The 19607-nt window shown below is 47.0% G+C and overlaps 2 protein-coding genes across 10 annotated transcripts in view; one reads left to right on the plus strand and one right to left on the minus strand.

Annotated features, from left to right (window-relative positions):
* Nucleotides 1-212: 212 nt before the first annotated feature.
* DNAI4 (dynein axonemal intermediate chain 4) lies at nucleotides 213-14791 on the minus strand. The gene is made up of 17 exons (XM_041483293.1): nucleotides 14765-14791; nucleotides 12787-12904; nucleotides 10243-10310; nucleotides 9489-9571; nucleotides 9218-9365; nucleotides 8316-8455; nucleotides 7490-7645; nucleotides 6764-6928; nucleotides 5962-6158; nucleotides 4893-4979; nucleotides 4124-4275; nucleotides 3414-3571; nucleotides 3162-3283; nucleotides 2006-2104; nucleotides 1405-1631; nucleotides 635-788; nucleotides 213-342 (listed from the first exon to the last, which is right to left on the minus strand). The coding sequence occupies exons 1-17, from the start codon at nucleotides 14785-14787 to the stop codon at nucleotides 298-300; spliced, it is 2142 nt and encodes a 713-aa protein (XP_041339227.1). The 5' UTR covers nucleotides 14788-14791; the 3' UTR covers nucleotides 213-297.
* A 173-nt stretch (nucleotides 14792-14964) lies between these two features.
* Nucleotides 14965-19607, plus strand: part of MIER1 (MIER1 transcriptional regulator) — a 36694-nt gene continuing 32051 nt past the window's right edge. For 2 of the 9 annotated variants that reach the window (XM_041483018.1, XM_041483019.1), the window contains exon 1: nucleotides 15559-15690. In XM_041483018.1, coding sequence (XP_041338952.1) covers nucleotides 15652-15690 — 39 coding nt within the window. In that variant the 5' untranslated portion in view covers nucleotides 15559-15651. Of the gene's footprint in view, nucleotides 15283-15405; nucleotides 15499-15558; nucleotides 15691-15779; nucleotides 16312-16790; nucleotides 16913-19607 lie in introns of those variants that run through there. The other 7 variants (XM_041483021.1, XM_041483023.1, XM_041483024.1 and 4 more) reach the window with 7 other exon arrangements.

Consider the following 19607-nt stretch of genomic DNA (forward strand, 5'->3'; position numbering starts at 1 on the left):
AACACTGCTTGCTTTCAACCCAAGGAGGAAAGACTTTGGGGGAAAAGCAGAAAGGGATAAAGGCCCGAGGAGAAAACACTATGGAGACCTTTCCATGATCAGGATTCCAGAGAAGGCCACCCATGCATGAGCACTGGTGGTGCAATGAGGGGACTTGCAGGAGGAAATCGAGGCCTTTCAAAAAAAGTTTCTAAGCAGTGTGGCTTCAAAGAGAAACTTTATTGACTAAGAAAGATAACCAGTTTATGTTCACACTACAACAAGTGTTTCCTGAAGGAGAAGGGATAGCAGCTACTGCTAAACAGCTCCAGCAGGAGCAACAATGTCATACAAGGAGCCAACCTGGAAAACAAGAGCAAAAAGAGCTGATTGTTCTGTGGAATTCTGTTAATGCTGGAAAATAGCACTTTTTGGCAGGCCAGGTTGGGTTGCATTTGTGCTGTCCTATTTGGCAGCACGCAAACATTTATCTTGTTTGTAAAGGAAATTAATTTCCAGTGGTGTGGCAGCAGGAGAGCAGGAACCACCACCATTTAACCCAGTGCTGGAATTGTGATCCCAGCTATTGCAATATTGCCTAGCTGGGTGTTTCCCAGCTGGGGAATGAGCCCAGGCCCTGTGAGCACAGCCATACCTGGTCGGTGCTGGGGACAGGCAGGCTGTGCAGCTGCCACACGCCCACCTGGCCACAGCTGTCCCCCAGGAGCAGGCACTCGGCGTTCCTGGCAAACAGCAGGGAGCTGAGGTTCCCTTCAGGGCTGGCAGCACAGGAGAGCACGGGGTCGAAGCTGCAACCCAAGAGTTAATGGGTACCATGCATTTGTCAGCTGAAGGGCTGCACATTTCACCTTCTGTGTTCTAGGTTATCTCAGAAATTGGGAAGTGAGGCAGTGCTTGGTTTGGGCTCTGCCTGCAGAAAAATCCCAGCTGCTGTTAACTAAGATATCTTACTTGACTAAAATCTGTCCTAAGCTGGAGAGTGGTGGTTAATATTTTTTTATAGAAGAATAATTTGCAGGATGTGGCAGGGCTCTGGATCCACCAGGGCTTCACACATGCCAGTAACACAAAACCCAGAGCAGCTGGACAAGGTCACAGGTAACTGAGTCATCTCAACTTCAGACCATCCAATCTTTACCAAAGTAGCTCAATTTTGTTATTTTTCCTTCTAACTCTGCCACAATTTCTGCAGAGAAAGGGCACTTCTACACTTTATCAGCTCCAGGAGGCATCCAGCTCCTTCTCTTCTCACCCCATATCTCTGGTAACCACCATCTGCTTTTACACAACAAATATTTCAAAATGCAACGGTTTGGGCAATAATGATCTGATAAAAACACTGATGAGGTAACAATGTGTGACAATCAAATTTCAGACTCTTCCTTGAGAAGAGTCATTACTCACATGCTGACACTCAGATCCCAAATCTCCACCCTCTTCTCATTCACTGCTGCGAAGATGAGGGCTGATTTTGGAGCCCACTTGATGTCGTGAACAAAAGCTGTGACAGAAGTGAAGGTTAAAAGGGGGGTGTGGGAATCCCTGTGCCACAAAAGGATGCTCCAGTCTGCAGAGCAGCTGAGGAACATGTCTGTGCTGGAGGGATTCCAGGCAACTTTGTACACAGGGCCCTGTTTGGAGAGAAACAAACCAGAACTTGGTGTTGCTGCAGAGCTACAGGATCTCTTCTAGAGCTACCCAGCCTTCCTCCCACAGGTAAGACTATTTAACTCTACCGGACAATCAGATTTCTGATTGCTGTCTTAAAATAAAGCCAGAGCTAAAGCTTTAAAACAATTTATAGTACCAGTTTTAATAAATTACTTGAAAAAAACCTGACAGCACAGAAAGTAATCCTGTAAGACCATGATGCTTTATGCTATGGGAATTCACTCCTAATATAAGAAAAGATGTTTAGGTATCTTTTGTTGCAGATAAAATATAAGCAAAGATTACATTTTTGAGTTGAGCAGTTCCTGCTGTCCTTGTTTACAGTGCCACTCACCTTATGGCCTCTGTATGTGCCCAGAATCTGCTCCTTGCCTGAGCAAGAGCAGCAGTAGATGTGGCCCTCTTCTGTTCCAGCAAGAAAAATATCAGTATCCTGAAAGAAAGGGAAAAGTAGCCTAGGTTGGATGAATTTATCACTCCTGCAGAAATGATCCAGGGCTGGAGGAGTTGAGAGCCAAGGAGGAGTTCCTGTGAGTGGTGGGGAAAGTGGAACCACAACGTTGCACATTTGCTGGGTGTGTTCTCCACCAATGCACAACGTGCTGGGGTTTGACTCCTGAAAATCTTGGATTTTCAGCAGTCCACGTGGAAAATGCATTAATTCTTTGAGTGCTCTGTGGAGGAAGGACTCAGCTGAATGAAGAGAAGCTCAGCTGAGTCCTGGATGTGGGAGGTGTTGGACAAATTCTCCCAGCCTGGGCCATCACGCAGAGGGAAATGGCCCTGAGGCTTGCCCAAGGAAATGTCAGTAACGTGGCTGGGAGTGATGCCTGAAGTTTGAGCTTTCATATTTCCCAGACTCTGCACTGCATTGGTGTACAACTCTGCACTTCATATAAATGTTAGCAAGCTCTCCTCAGAGCTCAGGCACACAGAACAATCCTTTTCCAGCCCAGAACCAAGGACACCGCTGCAGCTTCAGCCCAAAAAGTGCAAACAGCAGGGAATGGAGGAGAGCAACCTGGGAGGGTGGGACTGCATCACCTGGGGCTGGAATTGGGCAATGAACCCCAATATGGAAACGGACCAAAAAAGCGTGGTCCATTTCCAGATTGGGGTTAAAAAAGTGGCTTTATAAAAGTGTGAGAACTTGTGACTCAGGGTCCATCTTGGGTGGAGCCATGGCCAGGCTCTTGCACTGCCCAGGTGTATCCTTTGAGGCCTTTAATAAATCCCTGCTTTATCCTCTAACATTGCCCAGCCTCTGTTCCAGGCAGCCTCCCTAGGCATCAGGAGGACAGGGCTTATTTCACCCATTTGGGGTAAACCTTAGTAGCTAAAAAGGAATTTATTTAAAAATTAATATGCTTCAAATAGCAGTGCCAAGTCCCTGGCCAGCTCCCATTAAAGCAGCTCCAGCTGAGCATCCCACCTCTGCTGCAGAGTTTTCCTGGCTAATACTTGAGGCAGGATGGGCTTTCTGAGCCTACCTCTGGATGGAAGTCGAAGCACATTCCAGCTGCCTGTTGTGATATGGGACCTTCACTTTTCCTTTCTCTCTCAGCTGGTACTTTTTTCTTCCCACTTTCTGTTCGCTTGATTTGCATCACATCTGTGCAAAGAGCGGGAGGTTTTGTCAAACAGGAGTGAGGAACTCGTGCTGCTCTGGGATGCCCAGTTTGTGGGATAACTGGTGTAAAGAATGCCAGCTGGAGTCAGGGGGAGCAGTTTCAGGGGCTCACCAGAGCAATCCAGCCTTTGCTGAATGAACCACTGGGTCATTCGCCCATCTCCTGAGATACACATCAGCCTCTCTTCTTTGTCACCTGCTGTTGCACCTCTGTCCTGTTCCACCCACCTCAGCTGCCACACAGGACCTTTGTGTTTATTTAGGGATGCACTGGGACAAAAAAATACTCGTGGTAAATCATAGATGAGCAAAGACAAGACAACACGTTTGAAAAACAATTAAGCTTACACTTTGTAATGAGCATTAAGTCTTACAACAGAGATATTTAGCTTTTCTTTTTAAAAAATGGTCTGAACATTGGTTGTTTTGTCCAGGAGAATGTTTCCTTATTAATCATGTTTGGTAATCAGTTTCAGGGCACCATGAAATCAGTCTGCACCTTGTAGGAGAGACCTGGGGAGCTGGCCTTAGGGCTTCCCTCATCACCACCCATCCCCTCTCTATTTTCTTCTCAATTCCTGCTCACCCCTCACTTTTATTGATGTTCTCTCCATTTTTGACAAGAGGGATCAGAGAGCAAGCACCAAAAGCCACCCTTGGTGTGCCGTAAGCACACCATTTATTACCCAGGGCTGGAATATCCCCGTCAGCACACAGAATATGAATCATAAATTGATAATTTATGAGGTAAAGAGCTGCAGCTCCTCAGAGGGTGAGGGACTGGCACTCCCTGAGCGGGGAGGAGGAGCAGCCCAGGCTGACCTGCTGTCCAGCAGCGCGGCGTCCCCGCGGCTCCGCACGTCGTAGACGGCCACGCGGCCGTCGGCCGTCCCCACTGCCAGCAGGTTGGGGCTGGCCAGGGAAAAATCCACAGCAGTGACGCCGTGCTCGCAGCGGAAAATGCGCTCTGGCCACTGCCAGGAGAGAGCACAGACACCTTCTGAGCTGGGTTTTTAGCTACCTCTCTTTTCTTAGCGCTGGGCAGCTCGAGTGATGGCGGCCACAGGGACCAGAAATTCTGACTGACACCATGTGTTTCTTGCTACAGCTGATAAAATTAGGGAAAAGATAAAGATATGACACTGGAAAATAAGTTAGGTGAGGCTGCTCCAAACCAAACACATAAAAATATCCATGGTGACAGCAGGGAATCATGAGAGTATTTGGTGTGGCAAAGACGCATCTAAGATTTGCCTCTGCCTGGTTTAAGTTAGTCTGATGCAGTTTTAGCCAAGAGAAGTTTGTAGCAGAAATCAAACTGAAATGTTGTCATTTATGGCAATCAGAATTTTTTTATTTTGGGACACTTTGTAACTGAGATTTCCAAATTATTTTTTTTAATGTCTAGTTTTAAAAGGATCCCTTTTCGGATGGATCTGCAGAGGTGTAAATGCTACATCTATGAAATCTCCTCTTTTACTGACAGTGTTGTGAGAAGCTAGAGTAAATAATTGTAGCTAAAAGGGAAATACAGCAGAAATTGTCCAGAGAAAAGCAGATTGCAGGAAAAGCAAACAAAAGGACTCGTTACCATGGGGTTCTTCAGTGACCAACAGCAAGCCAGGCCTTTCTTCTGATCCCGAGAAACAAATTCCCTGTAACCAACTGCCAAGAGATCCTGCAAGCACAGAGCAACAGCAACGCCTCAGTTCCACCTGCAGCTCAGCAGGACATTTCCAAAGGCACCTTTGTGCCTGGAATAACAAAGCTTCTGTCCTGTGCAGGAGATACATTGTTCTGTAATCATATTTTAATGTGCATTATTTAGTGGAGTACTTCTAATTTTCCCTCTCGGGCTTAGCTGTAAAAGGAGCTTCAGAGAGCACCTCAAACTCCTGGCTTTTAGCTTTCCACAATCCAGTGAATCCCCTTTCATTCCCTTTCATAGGCAGAAGAAAAAAACAGCAACCTTTAGCCTTCAGCTTCAGTAATTTTTCTTTTCTTGCACTCAACAAGTAGTTTGTGGAACTCACACTTTAAAAGCAGCTGACTGTTTGCCCTGCATTCTAAGACTGAAGTCTCTAAATGTGTCCAACTTTTTAATATCTGGACATCTGGTGCACTAAAAGCATGAAATGGTCTTTATTTTCTCTCTTTTTTCCCCTCACTGGGTTTCTGTTTCTCATCCTCAGCTGCTTTTACCTCTCTTCCATTAATTATTTTTGTTTAATAAGTGAGTTCTGGTAGGAAAACAGAGCTTTACATGACCAGACTTGGGAAGCTTTGCCTTCTGTGCTGTTATTGTGCATCTTACCCTTAAATTTGGAGGAATTCTGCTTTTTTGGGAGGTTCCTGTTAGAGACAAAGACGTGGTGTCTCAACTACCACAAATAAATCCCATCAATGATAACAAAGTTTAGCAGCAGGGGTTAAATTTCAATTTTGGAACAGACCAACGTCTATGAACATTGGTGCTCAGGGTAAACTGGAGCAATTAATGAAATTCTGGCCCAATTAAAGCTGTGCTGTGTAGGGAAAGCCTATAGATTAAAGCAGCAAGAGTGAGGGACTGGATCCACTTGGAGATGCAGCCCAGGATCAGGAGTTTACTGCCAGCCCCAGCTGCTTGTGGCCAGCTCAGGCAGGGTTTGTGGACTCACAGGGTTCACTTTGTTCCAAGCCATGCTGCTCACGCTGCGACCCCTGGTTAAATCACACCTGTATGACCACAGCTGCTCCAGCCTGGGGCCTGCCCCTTCTGCTGGGCCTGCATCTGGCTCTGCTGCTGCCTCCTGCTTCTCCTCATCCTCCTCCTTTTCATCTTCTTCCACCTCTGTGGCTGAGGTAACAACGGGTTCTAAAATGCACAGATGTAGAATCTGAGTGGAAACATTTCACTTAATTATAGGTATAATTAGATATATATTTATATATATATAATTAGATATATATATAATATCCTATATTATTATAAGTTATATGTTACTCCAATTATTATATTATCTATAACCTATATTATTATAAGTTATATGTTACTCCAATTATTCACACCAGAAGAAAACTTTGCCCTTTCAGCAAATATTTTGCAGGGGAAAAAAAAAAAAACAACCAGGAAAATAAGGGAAGATTTGAGGGATTAAGACATCCTAACTTCTAAAACTGTGACTAAACTTGGCTGGGGATAAAGCAGACAGCTGGATTGGGCTGGAGCCCTTTCAGCAAATATTTTGCAGGGGGAAAAAAAAAACCAACCAGGAAAATAAGTGAAGATTTGAGGAATTAAGACATCCTAACTTCTAAAACTGTGACTAAACTTGGCTGGGGATAAAGCAGACAGCTGGATTGGGCTGGAGTGAGCCAGGTCTGCTGCAGGTGGGTTTGGCTACCCAGGCAAAAGTGAGGAATTTCTGTGGAAAATGAGGAATTTCTGGCTGGAAAGAGGATACTGAGCAAGGAACAAACCTATGAGGACAGGAATCTGCCGATAAACTGCGAGTTTGGGTTGGAAAATGTTCTCCATGAGAATCCTCTCCATGACAACCAGATCCTGCTGCAGCTTTGCTGAAGTTAAGATTGCTCCTGAGTGGCATTCCTGCTCCTCGGGGCTCCTGGCAGGAGCAGCACTCTCTGCAATGGTGATGGAGAAAGCTGAATTACAGAATCCTGGGATATTCCAAGCTGGAAAGGATCCACGAGGATCCTGGAGCCCAACAGGCCCATACTGCATGATAAGAGATAATTGGGATAGAAATGAACATGATAAAACTTCACACAGAAAGATCAAGGGATAAGAATTTTTCTTCCATCTGCAAAAAACAGAGAATTTAAAAAAATACTTTTACTGAGGATTTTTTCTTCCTATAATTTTCTTTTCTTATAATTTTATCATCTTATCATCTTTTCTTATTTTAATTTTCTCATCTTTTTCAGATGCTTCTGGAATTTTTCACAAATGGTGTTTTGCTTCTACTTTTTAAAGTGAGTACCAGCAACCCTTGTCCCTGAGTATTTATCTTTATTTAAGCTGATTTCTGATGGCAGTGTGCAGAGAAGTGCAGCCCTGCCCAAGGTTCTTCAGCAAACTCTCTTGCAGGAGTCCAGGCAGTGTTTTTCAGGAAGTTTTCCCCACAAATCCCAGGGATGTGCCTGGTTTAGGAGGATGAGAACAGGGGAAATGGGAAATGTTACCTGTGGCAGAAGGGACAGCCTCAGGCTGACCCTGCCCTTCAGCTGTGGGAGATTTGCTGCTTTTCTCTGCTGGGGATTTGGGCTCTTCTGTCTCTGCAGGTTCTGTTCCTGAGGCATCCAGTGAACTGTCCAATTCCCAGGGAGTCACCACTGTCCCTGGGAATGAATTCCCTGTCACACAGGGCTCTTCTTTTTGTATGTTATTGAAGGGAGCTTCCCACACCCCAGCTCTGCTTCCAAAGCTCTTGGTATTTAAACTGATATCTTTCATTTAATCTTTTACAAATTTACAGAAAAGGTTGCCTGTGCTTAACAGCAATCATTAAAGCAGATAAAATAACTTCAAAGCTCCTCCTGTTGTGTGACTGCTGCGGGTCCATCAGGGTTTTTTGGGGTGTAGCTCCCCTTGAGCAGAGTCAGCTCCCACCCAAAACTTGCCTTGATGTGCTCAGGGGCTGGAATGAGCCCTGCTGATGCTGCAAAAAGTGGTAAATAGCTTTTCAAAACAGATTATTATCTACTTTTGGGGTTTATTCCCTCATTTTACATACACTAACACAAAGGAAAAGTGTTTGGAACAGCATTCCCTGTAAATTTTTTGGCCTCTTACACACAAAAACAACATTATCTGGGAGTGTTAATAACAATTTTATTGCAATGGATTCACTGTTCCAGCATTAAATTCAAGATTTAGGAGGGGCAGAGAAGGCCAGCACAACCCACACTGTCCTGCCTGAACTTAAAGCTCTGGAAGTGGAAATTGAGGGCACATCTGCTCAGAGATGGAAGTAAAAAATGCCTTTTGTCAGTCCCCTGGCCAGGTTACCTTTCTCTGCCACGGTGATGGTCTCACATTGCACCTCCTTGGTTTTGGCAGCTCCAGAGATGGTTTGCACGATTTTTTCTTCAAAGTACTCACTGCCAATTTTAGCCTCGCAAATCTCTGTATAAATCTTATTCCTCTCCCTGGGAAACAAAGGAAACACTGCCTGGTGAGTCCCTGGGAAGTTCTGCCTGGAATTCTCAGTGTCTTTAATAAGGAGCTGATCAGGACAGGCTTCTCCATGTCTTCAGTGTCCTGCTTTTTGGATTGCTGGATGAAATTTCAGCCTTTGTATTATTCAGCAGCTCGTCCTGATCTTTGTGATGCTGTTCTAAAACAGGGATGGCCAGTGGAGAACAGAGCCCAAAAAAAGCAAAATTCCCTCCTCCAGCTGCCCCTGAACTTTGGGGAATTCAGAGCTCGGAGTTCTCATACCTGGGAGTGAAAGGCAGAGCACCAGGAGACAGAAGGGAAACCTCTCCTTTTGTGTTTCAGCATTCCCACCAAAGCCCTGGCAGCCCAGGGAGGACCAAGGGGACCTGCCTGCTACCTTTAACTCTTCTTAATTAATAAATAATTAGAAGCTACCCACAAGAATCAGTGCAGCAGTTTGGAATGTCTTGCTGCTTTTGTGAAAATCAAATGGTCACCCTGCTCCACCCCTGGATTTTCCTAAGCTGCCATCGTTTTTCAGTGGAAGGGAGGAAGGATTGCACCCAGAACAGGGAGCTGTAAGAAATGGAGGTCTGGCACTCAGAGAAAAGGGTGCCAGCTGTGAAAAACATGTTTATTTTCTTGTGAAAATGTAAAAAGTTTCACAAAGGATATCATTTTAACCCCACACATATCAAATCCATCGGAATACTTGCAGAAAGCCAGAGTCTGCAGTAATATTTGTGACTCACAGCAGCCTCTGGGCCTCCTCTGCCTCGGTGGACAGCAGGGCAGTGGGCAGGTCCAGCATCCAGAGCGTGTCGGTCTCGGACAGGAAAATCTCCACCCTCTGCTCCAGCTCTGCCTCTGTCAGGGCTGCCTCCCCCTCCTCCTGCACAGCTGCAGGGGAAAAAAACCCTTTGCTGCTCCAAATGGACAGAAACATTCCTTCTGGAAACCAAACAGATCCCAGAATATAGAATTTTAGATGCGAAATGTCTGTTTATTGGGGGAGTTCTTTACCAGAGAAGCTCAGAGCTGGGTCTTGTTGAGGTTCTGTCTCATCTAAGGTGGGCTTGGTTGTTGATATGCTGCTGCCATGTGTCCTTCAGGGATGAGAAACAAGCAGAAATTGTCTCAAAAAACTAAAAAAAGTGCTCACCTTCTGGAGGTACTTTGTATTTTTAAGTATTTTTTATGTATATTTGCTCCTGGGATTGTCCTTTGGAACAGCCTGGGAAACACAGCAGAAAAAGCAATCTGCATCTCAGAAATCAGTGTTTGCAGTTGGAATTATAAATTGTAAATAATTACAGTCATTCCTTGCAGTTTGATCCTGCTGTGGCTCAAGGGTTTTCATTTAAAACACCAATAATTATTTCCTTTCTCTGCAGGACTTAATTGAGTTTGTCAGCCCAAAGTCTTTGACTTTGTTTTTTCCCTCTGCGCTGGATGTTTGGAATTGAAAGTGCAGCAAAACATAATTTAGGAGTTTTAACTCCAAATATTTTGTTTAAGAGCATTTTTGGATGCACATAACCACACAGAGGTAACTTGCTTAAATATTATTAAAGCAGAGAATTTTTGTTATGTTAAACATATTTTGATTGTTGAACTGATATTTTTAATATTTTAATTTGATATTTTATAATTTTGCATAAGAGATTGCACTTACTAAATATCACTAAAACAGATAAAATAATTAAAAATACCTACTTTACTTTTTAAAAAATACTTATAATGCTTTATTTTTTTTTTTAAATAAAACTTTTCTTGCCTGGCAGCATTTGGGTCTGGCTGGAAGAGGGGAAGTGGTGTCACATTCTTCCCTTCCTCATCAAAAACCTGGAGAAAAATTGAAATAATCAGGATCATTTCCCTGTGCTCCCAGCCAATAGGGAAGGCACCTGGAAGGGGTTTGCATTCCTGCTTTCCTGCAGGACCAGCCCCAGTTTTTGGGATTCTTTGGGAAAGCCACACTCCTGTCCCTGTCACAGCCACCCTGCTCCTCCCCGTGCCTTCCCCAGCTCATGTATTCCATAACCAGCTCCAAGGGTGAGTTACTGATTCTGCTCCATCCACTCAATTAACAGAGCAGTAATTAGCCAGGTGAGCAATCACATGTCTGTAATGGCAGGTTGGAACATTTCGCTGCAGGAAGGTCGCTGAGGTGCTTCAGTGATTCCCTGGGGGGAGATTCTGGATTCTGGGTGAAGACAGGAGCTTCAAGTCTCAGATTAGAAATGTGCATTATTGTCACGGGCTGCCCCATCCCTGCAGGTGTCCAAGGCCAGCCTGGAGCACGCTGGCATGGTGGGAGCTGCCTGCCCTGGAAGGGATGGGCTTGGAGGGGCAACCCAACCATTCCAGGCCTTCCCACCTTTCCAACCCAACCATTCCAGGCCTTCCCCCCTTTCCAACCCAACCATTCCAGGCCTTCCCCCCTTTCCAACCCAACCATTCCAGGCCTTCCCCCCTTTCCAACCCAACCATTCCAGGCCTTCCCCCCTTTCCAACCCAACCATTCCAGGCCTTCCCCCCTTTCCAACCCAACCATTCCAGGCCTTCCCCCCTTTCCAACCCAACCATTCCAGGCCTTCCCCCCTTTCCAACCCAACCATTCCAGGCCTTCCCCCCTTTCCAACCCAACCATTCCAGGCCTTCCCCCCTTTCCAACCCAACCATTCCAGGCCTTCCCCCCTTTCCAACCCAACCATTCCAGGCCTTCCCCCCTTTCCAACCCAATCATTGCAGGCCTTCCCACCTTTCCCAACCCACCATTCCAGGCCTTCCCACCTTTCCAACCCAATCATTGCAGGCCTTCCCACCTCTCCCAACCCAACCATTCCAGGCCTTCCCACCTTTCCAACCCAACCATTCCAGGCCCTCCCACCTTTCCCAACCCAACCATCCCAGGGCTTTTTTTCTTCCTACAGACTGACGCTGGGTTTTTCCCACTTTTCCCACCTTTCCCAACCCAACAGTTCCAGGGCTTTTTGGTTCTTCCTACAGACTGACTTTGGGTTTTTCCCACTTTTCCCACCTTTCCAACACAACCATTCCAGGCCCTGCTACCATTCCCAACCCAACCATTCCAGGCCTTCCCACCTCTCCCAACCCAACCATTCCAGGGTTTCCATGATCCTTCCTGCAGGTGGATTTGGGGCTCTTCCCACTTTTTGCAGAGGTGTCCCAACCCAACCATCCCAGGCTTTCCACAGGTGGATTTTGTGCTCCTCCCACTTTTCCCAACCCAACCATTCCAAGGTCCATGATTCTTCCTACAGGTGGATTTGGGGCTCTTCCCACTTTTCCCAACCTTACCGTTCCAGGGTTCTCTGGTTCTTCCTACAGACAGATTTTGGGCTTTTCCCACCTTTCCCAACATGACCACTCCAGGGTTTCTGAGATCCTTCCCACAGACGGATTTTGGGCTTTCCCCACTTTTCCCACCTTTCCCAAAATGACCACTCCAGGGTTGCTGAGATCCTTCCCACAGATGGATTTTGGGCTTTCCCCACTTTTCCCACCTTTCCCAACACGACCACTCCAGGGTTTCTGAGATCCTTCCCACAGATGGATTTTGGGCTTTCCCCACTTTTCCCACCTTTCCCAACATGACCATTCCAGGGTTTCTGAGATCCTTCTCACAGACGGCTTTTGGGTCTTCCCCACTTTTCCCACTTTTCCCAACATGACCACTCCAGGGTTTCTGAGATCCTTCCTACAGACGGATTTTGGGTCTTCCCCACTTTTCCCACTTTTCCCAACATGCTCATTCCAGGGTTTCTGATACAGATGGATTTTGGGCTCTTCCCATTTTTTCCAACCCAACCATTCCAGGCCTTCCCACTTTTCCCAACCTGACCATTCCAGGGCTCCCTGGTTCTTCCTACAGACGGATTTTGGGCTTTCCCCACTTTTCCCACCTTTCCCAACACGACCACTCCAGGGTTTCTGAGATCCTTCCCACAGATTGATTTTGGGTCTTCCCCACTTTTCCCACCTTTCCCAACATGACCATTCCAGGGTTTCTGAGATCCTTCCCACAGATGGATTTTGGGCTTTCCCCACTTTTCCCACCTTTCCCAACACGACCACTCCAGGGTTTCTGAGATCCTTCCTACAGGTGGATTTGGGGCTCTTCCCACTTTTCACAACCCAACCATTCCAGGCCTTCCCACTTTTCCCAACCTGACCATTCCAGGGCTCCCTGGTTCTTCCTACAGACGGATTTTGGGCTTTCCCCACTTTTCCCACCTTTCCCACCCCGACCACTCCAGGGTTCCCCGGGGGTTTGGGCTCTCCCTGCCCCCCTCACCTGCAGAGCCCCCTGGCTGCCCGCTCCGGCCCCGCTCCGGGGGGCTTTTCCCAGGGAGGCCGAGGAAGCCGTGGAAGTTCTCCGGGAACTCGGGGCTTTGCTGGCTCCCGGCCACGCCCTGCAACCCCCACATCGCAGTATTTATAAATATAAATGTCAAATATTACCAGCTATCGTTTTATCACTTCTATTTATATATATATTGCTGTATTTATTATATATATATTATATTTATATTTTATATTAGGTTATAAAGGACTTAAACCATTTCTAATAAAGGATTTTTACCATTTCTTCAATATTATAATAGATTATATATTACCTAATATTTCAAAGGATGTGAACCATTTATGAGAAAGGAATTTTACAATTTCTTATATAATACAACTTATTTTTAATAATTGCTTATAATTACTCACATATTAATTATATATTAGTTATATATTAGTTATATATTACTTATTATTACTTATATTACTTATAAGTAATTACTTGTATTACTTGTAAGTAATTACTTATAAGTTGTATTATATAATACAACTTATTTTTAATAATTACTTATATATTACTTATTACTTATATGTTACTTAATTACTTATATATTACTTATAATTACCAATTTTTTAAAGGATTTTAACAATTTTTAACCATTTATAATAAAGGACTCTTATAATGGATTAAATATTCCCAATTATTTTAAGGGATTTCACCTTCTTACAAGAAAGGATTCTACTATTTCTTTTGCCATTTATTACACAATACGAGTTATTTTAAAGGATTTCAACCATTTATAAGACAGGATTTTTACCATTTCTTATCTATAATAACTTATTATTTATTACTGATTATTTTAAAGGAATTTAACCATTTATAATACAGGATTCTTATAGTTTATTATATAATTGATGATATGCTACCAAATATCTTAAAGAATGTAAACAGTTTATAATAAAGGATTTTTACCATTTCTTATATAATTTACTATTTGTTACCAATTATTTTGAAGGATTTTAACCAATTAGAATAAAGGATTCTTGAAATTGATTATATATTGCCAATTACTTTAAGGGATCTAAACCACTTGATAATCAATATAATAATCTAATAAATAAAATATTTGTAACAATTTATTTATCATAAACTATTATATATTATGACATATTATAGAATGTAATTTGTTACATATTATAATTTATTATGTATTACCAATGATTTTAAGGGATGTAAACCATTCAAAATACAAGATTGTGGGATTGCAGCCATTTGTTGATGATAATTGATTATATATTATAATTTATTACATATTCATAATTATTTCAAAGGATTTTAATCATTTATAAGAGAGAAGTGCAGCCGTTTATTATAATTTATTGTGTATAATAATTAATTACACATTACTAATTATTGTAAAGGATTTGCACCATTTATAAATGGGGCTTTTGACTATTTATTTGTCATAACTTCTTATGCCTTGTAATTTATTAGAGAATGTAATTTATTAGAGAATGTAATTTATATAGAATATAATTTATTATATACTACAATTCATTACCTGTTACCCATTAATTTAAACATATAAACCATTTAGAATAAAGGATTTTTGCCATTGATTTATTATGATTTATTATAGACTATAATTTATTACATATTATAATTCATTCAATGCTACCCTTTGTTTTAAGGGATATAAACCATTTATAATGAAGAAAATTTGCCACTGATGTAATTTATCAAATATAATTTATGATTACAGTATATAGTTTATTATATATTACAACTTATTATGTATTACTAAGTATTTTAAGGGATGTGATCCATTTATACTAAAGGAACTTTTCCCATTCGTTAATATAATTAATGCTGTGTTATAACTGGTTCTGTACTACAATTTATCATCTATTCCCAGGCATTTTTAGGGCTTTAAAGCTTTTTAATTCCAGTAACGCTGGAGCTTTAGGCCCGACCCGCTCTCACTCACCGCGGAGGCCGCGGCCCCAGCATGGCGTCGCGCCGTTACCGTGGCAACGCCGCCCAAGACGCGGTGCGGGCATTGGCCGCCAGCAAGGGCGCCGCCGATTGGTCGCTGCGCGGCGCGCGGGCCGCGCTGTGCTCGCGGCCGCAGCCCCGGGCCGTCCCCGGCGCCGGTTCGGGTCCCGCCCCCGCCCCGTGTCACCGAACCAGCGCTGCCCGCGCCCGCCGCGACACCGCCCCGCCGGCGGCTCGGCCTTCCCGCGGGGCTGCAGCGCCTCGCTCGCGGGGGACTCACCCCTGAGTCAGCAAAGTCGCGCCCGCCGGTTCTTTCGGCACCGCCCGCGGGGACCGTGTGAGGGTTGGGGATGCGGCTCCTCGGCGGAGGCGCCGGGCGCGCGTGAGCCGCGCGGCTCTGCAGCGGCACGGCCGAGGCCGCGGTGTCCTCGCTGTGACACAGCCGCCATGCCCGACGGGCGCGCCGGGCGCTGCCCCGCGCCGGCCCGGGGACAGCGCTGAGGCGGGCAGGTGAGGCAGCGGGGTGCAGGGAGGACACGGTGAATGACCGCCGGTTCCGGTCTTTGTTCTCTTTATTCGGGGTGGTGTTGCGGGTGTTGTGTGTAACGTAGAGCTGTTATTGTATCACTCAAGAGCCTCACGCCCAGCAAGAGCCCCCGTTCCCCGAGGACCCCCCGTTCGCCTCACGGCCGATGAGACACCCCCCGCGCCTCTGCGGCTCCCCGCGTGAGTACGGCGGCCGCGGCCGGGCCGGAGGTGGGGAGCGGCAGCGCGGAGCGGGGCGGTGATGCGGGGCCGGGGGCACTCGGGGACCGTGAGGGGCCGCGGCGAGCGGAGCCTCAGCACCGAGCACCGGCCGGGGCGGGGCCCGGGCATTGAATGAGCTCAGAGGGGGCGTGGCCTGCGCGTGATTGCCAGGTGAGGGGGCGCGGCCTGTTCATTGAGTGACACGTGAGGGGCGTGGCTTGTGCCGAATGACATATATGGGCATGAGGGGCCGCGGCGGCCGCGCCTCGGCAGGGTTGGGGCGTGGCCTTGCGGTTTGAGTGACAGGCGGGGCTTGTGGCGTCGTGACGGACGAGAGGGCGTGGTCTGTGCGCTGAGTGGCAGGCGGTGGGGAGCGGTGTGCGCTTTGATTGACGTGTAAGGAGGTGGCCCCAGACTTTGAGTGACAGATAGGGCCTTGCCTATGCATTGAGTGACAGGCGAGGGCGTGGCCAATCCTCCAGTGACAGGAAGGGGGCGTGCCCTTCGCCCTGACTGACAGGTAGAACCAGCGCTATATGATATACGAGAGGGCGTGTCCTCCCATTGACTGACAGGCGCGCAGGGCGTGGCCTCCCCTGACTGACAGCCGCCGCACGCGCCCTGCCCGCTTCCCGCGGTGCGCGGTGACGTCGTGCGTAACGTGGCCACGCCCCTCCCGCCCCGCCGCCGCTCCCGGTCCCGTCCCCGCTGCTCCCGCCGCTCCCACCGGGACCCGGCGGCGCTTCCCGGCGATGTGACCCTTTCCCGGGACCACCAGCGATCATGGCTGAGGTGAGAGCGGCGGGGGCCCGCCCGGGAACTTGTTGCGCGGGGCCGCAAGTTTGTTGCGGGGACCGGAGGCCCGCGGGCACCGGCGGTCCCGCCCGCTCCCCTCAGGGGCCGTGCGGGGCCGTCCCGGGGGCTGAAGGCCCCTGAGGGGAGCGGGCGGGACCGAGCGCGGCGCCTCCCGGTTTTTATAGGACCGCATACGCTAAAACATCGCTTCATTTCCTTTAAATATCTTTTTTGCAATCGTTAAAACAAAGGGGAATTGCTTAAAAGGTAGCCCGGGAGAGCTTTCTGGTGGAATTCCCGGGATTTGCGGGGAGTGGGGGGGGTTATTTGGGGATAATGGGAGTTGTGTTGTGGGCTGTAATATGATAATGATAGGGAAATAATGGGGAAATGGGAAAAAAGCCTCTTTATCGCAGGGCTGGGTTGGTGGGGGTTGGATGTGCCCGTCCCAACAGGATCCGCTCTTTGCCTTTTAGGAGGGGAATGGGCACTGATGAATGGATATTCCATGAAGTTTTCCTCAAATTATCCCCAGATATCGAGGCTGTTTGCTGCTCCAACGGTGTCGACAAATGTGTTGGAAATGAAAATTTGAAAAGTATGCATTGGAAAAGTAAAATTTGTGGGACAGGTGTTGCTTCCAGGGGAGGCTGGAAGCGTCAAGATTAGATTTTATGGATGAAGTTTCTCCCCTTGAAATTCCTGAATATAGGGTTTTTTTCCCTTAAATTACTTTCTCTTTTCCTTCCAAACCAAACCTTTAATGGGGCAGTCTTCCTGTTGTTGGGACAACACGTCCTGAGCTAATCTTAGAAGTTCTAAGAACCTGCTTGGGTGGTTTTGTATCTCCAGAGGGAATCACAGGTCTGATCCCAAAAAGTGTGGGTTTAAACCCACTTCTACAAAGCTGGAGAGACAGTGGAGCCTTTGCTGTGGGTATTGGGGCTGTTTGGCTGGGGGTTTTGCCCATTTTCTCGTGAATTAACCCCAGTGTCCTGTGACAGTCGCACGTTCCGCGGGCTCTGTGTGCTGCGGGGCTGAGCTGGGCTCACATCCCCTGGTGGAGTCACGGCAGTGCCAGCCCCGGGCTGGGCTTGGTGCTGCCAGGGCAGGGAGATCCATCCCTCCAGGATTGGGGCCGGCCAGCTTTGGCTGTTCCTTGTGGATGTTCTTCCCGTGGCTGAGGCTCGGTATCACGCTCAGGGGTTTAATCCTGGCTTTTTGGGAGGTGAATTCCTCGCCCTGTTTGGGGTGAAGGGGCAGGGGCAGCGCTTGATCCGCCCTGGAGGAGCTCAGGGGCTGCAGCACCTCGAGTTCATCCCCGGGCAACTGTTGCATCTGCATGGAGAAACAGTAATAATTTTTAAAAATTGATACTGGAGTGATTTAAGGTTCCAGATACAGTTTCCAGCTCAGTTTGTGTCCTTGCCCATGGCAGAGTTGGAACTGGATGGTCTTCAGGGTTCCTTCCAGCCCAAAGCATCCCAGGATTTGATGAATTTAGGAAATACACAGGGAACAGAGTGGGAATTCTCCTTAGCATGGCATTTCCTCGTAGCTCTGGTGTCAGCCACCTGCCTGGAGGAGCTGCAGATCCCCAAAATGTGGGTGGGAAGGTGCAGACTGGTGCTTCTTGCCCTCTTTGCCATCCTTTGTGCCAGTGGCAAACGCTGTGAGGGGCCCTCAGCAGCGACCCTGGAGCGTGGAGGATCAGACAGGCACAGCCCTCCCAGCCCAGTGTGACTCTGGAGCCTGTTGGCTTGCACAGGAAGGCTCCTCAGAGAGCAGGGCTGGAGGCCAGAAAGTGAAACTAAAATTCACCAAAAGTGCTGCTTCACTTTTGCAGAAGCGATTTGAATACAGGGCAGACAAAGGGAAAAAGAAAGATTTTGAATATATATTAAATTTGGGATTAATAACCTGTGTTAGGGATCTTTTTACTTTTACGTGATTCCTTATATTCCAGCATGTCAGAAGTTTGCTCCAGGCATAAATTGGAAAGAAAATATCACTACGTTAAGATCAGCTGAAGCTTTGTGACTGTTACAGTATCCTGCATTAAGCTGCTTACAGGGTGCTTTTGGTGGAGGGAATGCTGATACACACAGATTTTCTCCAAAATAAGGATTTTAATGCCTCCTGAGAAGAAAAGGTTGGGGCTGAAAAGCTTGATTAGCAGCTGAAAGAGCATGGTTTTTGTTAATTCAGCCTTTATAGTGTTGGAGTGAAATGTAAGTGAGAGAATGAGATCTTCTGATCCCAGAACTGCAGGAGCTGGGGTCAGACTTGTGTGTTGAACATAGGCAGCTCAGTACCTGCTGTAATTTCCAGAAGTGCCCCATTCCTGCTGTTCCTTCTGTTCCATGAAGGGATGCACCAGTCAGGTTGCTACAGGATATCACTTGCCAGGATACTGAGCATGCAAAACTCAAGGGAAAAAGATGAGGGTTTGGGTTTTTTTTTGTTGTCCTCCAGTGAATAGGAGGAGTACCAGAGCTGCTGTGTGGGAAAGAGGGATGGGCATGTGTGGTCAGAGGTGAGGTGGGAGCATTGGGGACTAAATATCCCTGATTTTTGGTTGGCATAAATTGGAATTACCTGCAGGCTGGTTTAGTTCTGGGTTGAGGGGGTCTGACACATCCTGAAAGGGGAGATCCTGCTCCTCCTGCTGCTTTTGTGTCATGTCCCTGAGCTTCCATGGGTTGATCCATCTCTGGCTGAGAACCTAAAAGCTTCCTGCAGGGCAAGCAGGGAGAGATCTCACAGGAGCTGGAACGGGGCAGCAGGACCAGCCTGGGGACCAGCAGATCCCCAGGAGGCTCAGGGGGACAGGAGGGTCGGGCTGTGCTCCAGGAACAGGGACAGGAGCAGAGGGAACGGCCCCAGGCTGGGCCAGGGCAGGTTTGGACTGGATATTTGGGAAAAATCCTTCATGGAAGGGTTCACCAGCCCTGGCACAGCTGCCCAGGGCAGGGGTGGAGTCCCCATCCCTGGAGGGATTCAAAACCCCTGTGGATGTGGCACTTGGGGACATGGGCAGTGGTGGCCTTGGCAGTGCTGGGAGTGGTTGGAATGGATGGTCTTGGAGATGTTTTCCAGCCTAAAGGATTCCATGATTCCCTTCCCCGTGACTGGTGCTGGAACATAATTCCTGTTTCTCCCAAACCTCCAGCAGGCAGCTGAGCAGCTCCTTGTGGCTCTCACCCAGAACCTCTGAGGTTCCTCAATTTTCTGACTTGCTGAAATAAGATCTTAAAGTTTTGCTTCCGCAGAGTGAATTTCTGAGGGGTTTA

Source organism: Pyrgilauda ruficollis, unplaced genomic scaffold (assembly GCF_017590135.1).
Source record: "Pyrgilauda ruficollis isolate IOZ18807 unplaced genomic scaffold, ASM1759013v1 scaffold6, whole genome shotgun sequence".
Lineage (NCBI taxonomy): Eukaryota > Metazoa > Chordata > Aves > Passeriformes > Passeridae > Pyrgilauda > Pyrgilauda ruficollis.